The sequence below is a fragment of the Sinocyclocheilus grahami genome, unplaced genomic scaffold (genome assembly GCF_001515645.1).
Source record: "Sinocyclocheilus grahami isolate Dianchi unplaced genomic scaffold, SAMN03320097.WGS_v1.1 scaffold19.1, whole genome shotgun sequence".
In the NCBI taxonomy this organism is placed as follows: domain Eukaryota; kingdom Metazoa; phylum Chordata; class Actinopteri; order Cypriniformes; family Cyprinidae; genus Sinocyclocheilus; species Sinocyclocheilus grahami.
Genome location: NW_015505198.1, coordinates 1,382,904 through 1,386,832, shown reverse-complemented (window position 1 = coordinate 1,386,832; position 3,929 = coordinate 1,382,904). Strand labels below are relative to the sequence as shown.

The window sequence follows — 3,929 nt, the reverse complement described above, 5'->3', positions numbered from 1 at the left end:
AGAATACTTAAAGATAATGTGTGCACTATAATTAAATAAGTTTGTTTAAATAAAACATGTAAAATGTATATATGTTTTTTAAAATGATACTGAATTATAAAATATAAAAAATATATTTTGAAACAAATAAATAGTTTAAATATTTCTTTTTATTATGATATTGAATTATAAAATATACAAAATATATTTTGAAATAGTTTAAATATTTCTTTTTATTCTTTAAAAACACTATTATTTATATACTATTAAATATATTTTACAGTTATATTTATAATAATATAGATGTAAAATAGATTTAAAGATGATGTGTGCACCTTAAGTAATAGATTAGATTTGTAGCAATAGCCAAAAATACATTGTATGGGTTAAAATGATTGATTTTTCTTTTATGCCAAAAATCATTAGGATATTAAGTAAAGATCATGTTCCATGAAGATATTTTGTAAATTTCCTACCGTAAATATATAAAAACAGCATTTTTGATTAGTAATATGCATTGCTGAGAACTTCATTTTGGACAACTTTAAAGGTGATTTTCTCAATATTTTGATTTTTTTTGCACCCTCAGATTCCAGATTTTCAAATAGTTGTATCTCGTCGAAATATTGTCCTATCCTAACTAACCATACATCAATGGAAAGCTTATTTACTCATCTTTCAGATGATGTATAAATCTCAATTTCGAAAAATTGACCCTTATGACTGGTTTTGTGGTCCAGGGTCACATATTTAAAATATATTATAAAGTGCTATGTACACTATAAAGCAGGCCCATGCCTTTTGGGGGATGAAATCTGTGGAAATGCCTTGATTTGATGTCATTTTTGTACTTTTACATTTTACATTTATTCATTCAGCAGATGCTTTTATCCAAAGTGACTTAATTTACAGTATTTTAATCATATTTAGTGCAGGAAACACTAACTAAAATGTACTTTAGGGATGAAAAAATCCACAAAACTGTACGACGTTACAGATACGCAGGTTCCATGAATCCTTTTCAATCAACCTCCGATTCTTGACAGCCAAGAGATTTCCTAGACATCTCAATCATAAATCCTAACAAAAGGCCAGCGAAGTACGCCAATCTGCTTCACAGATCTCTGGTGATCACCGAATGACCTTTTGCGTGTCTCAGCCCAATTATTCAAGTAGCAGATAAAAGAACGCCATGCATCTTGTGTGTTTCAGACTAACAGAGGAACTACTGTTCATCCAGAGCCCAGGAGAATCGCTCCTGCTGCGAAGCTTTATTCAAGATTAACATTCTCACTAGCTTTATTACCAACGTAACCCCGGCCAGTCTCACAAATTAACCTAAAAGCTCCATTTGAATGTGGAATAAGGTCTATTTTCCTCGCAGGAAATGGACTGAAAGCTCATCCAGATGGTCCCTCTGCAGGATAATCCAAAGCAAACGTTACAGTACACTGTTGTGAGGAGCATACTTATCTTCTTTGCGAGGATTTTTTCGGGAAATGCTAAACACAAATATACAACTTTTGGGACGACCAGAACCAAATTAAATAAACGCAAGATGGAGGATTTTTGTAGGGGTTCGCTCAAAAGCAAGTGATCTGAGCCACGAGGCACCGCTGTGTTCAATCGGTAATTAAGAGTGAAATCCTTCATTGTGTGGGAAATGTGCCATTTGAATGCCTTAATCTACTGCATTGAAGGGATTACAACACATGACCTGCCTGGCCAAAATGAAAATTGATGTCTTCCCGAATTACCTCCATCATTGAGCATAAATGTAGTTTATCGCACAAATTGGTTTGGTACACTCTCTCCAGAGACAATGAAGCACTATAAATCTGCGAATGCTGCCCTGACACAGTTGCACAAAGATCATCCGGTCCAAACAAACCACAATACCTTATGTTTCAGGTGGTATTTATCAAAGAACTTGTAGAGAAACAATAATGGAAAGAGGAAAGGAAATGAGGGGGAACAAAAGCAAGAAATGTCACGATTCACGCTGAATATGTCAAGAGAATGAGCGCTAACCATTAAACCAGGGCTCCAATGTTGGCATGCTGTTAAAGAAAAACTGGAAATATATAAATTGATTTTCATATTGTGCAAAAAGACACAAAATCAATGGAAATGAAGGAAGATATATAAATCCATGCTATTTTTTCAATTAAATGTATAACTTAATTTGATAAATGCTGATCATATTTGTATTTTTTATTATTAAAAAGACTAAATAAAGCCAATAGTGGTCTTTGAATATAATTTAAATGTATATATAAATATATGCATACTACTGTTCAAATCTTTGGGGTCAGTAAGATTTTTTTTAATTTTTTTTATTTCAAGGATGCATTATATGGGTCATTTATAATTTATATTCATCAAAGAATCCTGGGAAAAAAATGTATCACTGTTTCCACAATCATATTAATCAGCACAACTGTTTAAAACATTAATAATAAGTTGAAATGTTTCTAGAGCACCAAATCAGCATATTAGAATAATTTCTGAAGGATCATGTGACACTGAAGACTGGAGTAATGATGCTGAAAATTCAGCTTTGCATCACAGCAATAAATTATACTTTAAAATATATTAAAACATAAAACAATTATTTTAAATTGTAATAATATTTCACAATATTGCTGTTTTTACTGTACTTTTTATTAAATAAATGCAGCCTCGGTGACCATATGAGACTTCTTTCAAAAACATTTCAAAAATCTTACCGACCAAAATGGTAACATCATTATTAATTTAACTATTTTTTTATGTTTTAAGTTCTTCAAAATCTGAAACGTTTCATTTTCTCCAGGTTGAAAAGAAATGAATCTCCCGGTTTCAGTGTGATTTCAGATTTTTGGACCCCTCTATACATTGGGTAGTCACATTATAAGACATAGAGGTTCAATTTCATTAGTACTTACACTCTAAGCCATCACCGTTTGTGTAAGAATTGACTTAAATTGCTACACTTTTACCATGCTGAAACTGCATTTGTACTCACGTTGTGCTTGGTGAGGGCAGAAATGTTTGAAGCTATTGCTTGAAGCCAGTCGGTGCATTCGTCAGTACTGGGGCACTGAATTACCCCGCTGCACACCCCATCCACAGCAATGACTTGAAAGGCATTTTGCCTGGAGAAATGTAAAATATGCGCACTCAGGAGACATTCCACAAAATGCAAAAAGTAGCTAACTAAGGTCTAATTCTCCTTTTTCAATTCACTTTAATTCAAAGCAATTTAAAAAACAGATTGATTTAATTCAATACAATTTAAGAGTTTTCAATTACGTTCCACTTGATGTGCAAAAAAGGTCTCATTTCAAACAGCTTAACCTCATCAAAGTTTGCATTTGGTATTAAAGGTCTAATGTGGTTCATTTGGGAATGGCTGTGAATTAATATAACCCCTAAAATACTAATCAAGGAAAATCCTGTGTGACTAGAATACAAACAGAATTACCAGATGAAAGCAAGAGCAAAATACATCACATTAGGCACTGCAACTCTACAAACGACTGTAAGTGCTATCAAAGCCAAAGACAAAACAGAGACATTTATTGTGTGGTTCCTGCTCAGCTCACCTGCAAATATCAGAACCTGGGACGTACTGGGACAGACGCGCATGCAAGAGGGGGATGAGACGGAGATCCACCCATCTCTTCTCCCAGCGCAACCCCGGAGACATCGGCCAAGACGAGCAAGACAATGTGTCCTGCCACATACATGGAGATTAGAGATTAAGATGACAGACAGATAGACAGACAGATAGATGACAGACAGACAGATAGACGATAGACAGACAGATAGACGATAGACAGACAGACAGACAGACAGACAGACAGACAGATAGATAGATAGATAGATAGATAGATAGATAGATAGATAGATAGATAGATAGATAGATAGATAGATAGATAGATAGATAGATAGATAGATAGAGACAG

General features: G+C 33.7%; 1 protein-coding gene across 1 annotated transcript in view; it reads right to left on the bottom strand.

Annotated features, from left to right (window-relative positions):
• Positions 1-3,929, bottom strand: part of LOC107555287 (gamma-1-syntrophin-like) — a 21,935-nt gene that overhangs the window by 14,853 nt on the left and 3,153 nt on the right. Inside the window, exons 5-6 of the mRNA XM_016238043.1 lie at positions 3,567-3,697; positions 2,987-3,116 (exon numbers count right to left, since the gene is read on the bottom strand). Coding sequence (XP_016093529.1) covers positions 2,987-3,116; positions 3,567-3,697 — 261 coding nt within the window. The remainder of the gene's footprint in view (positions 1-2,986; positions 3,117-3,566; positions 3,698-3,929) is intronic.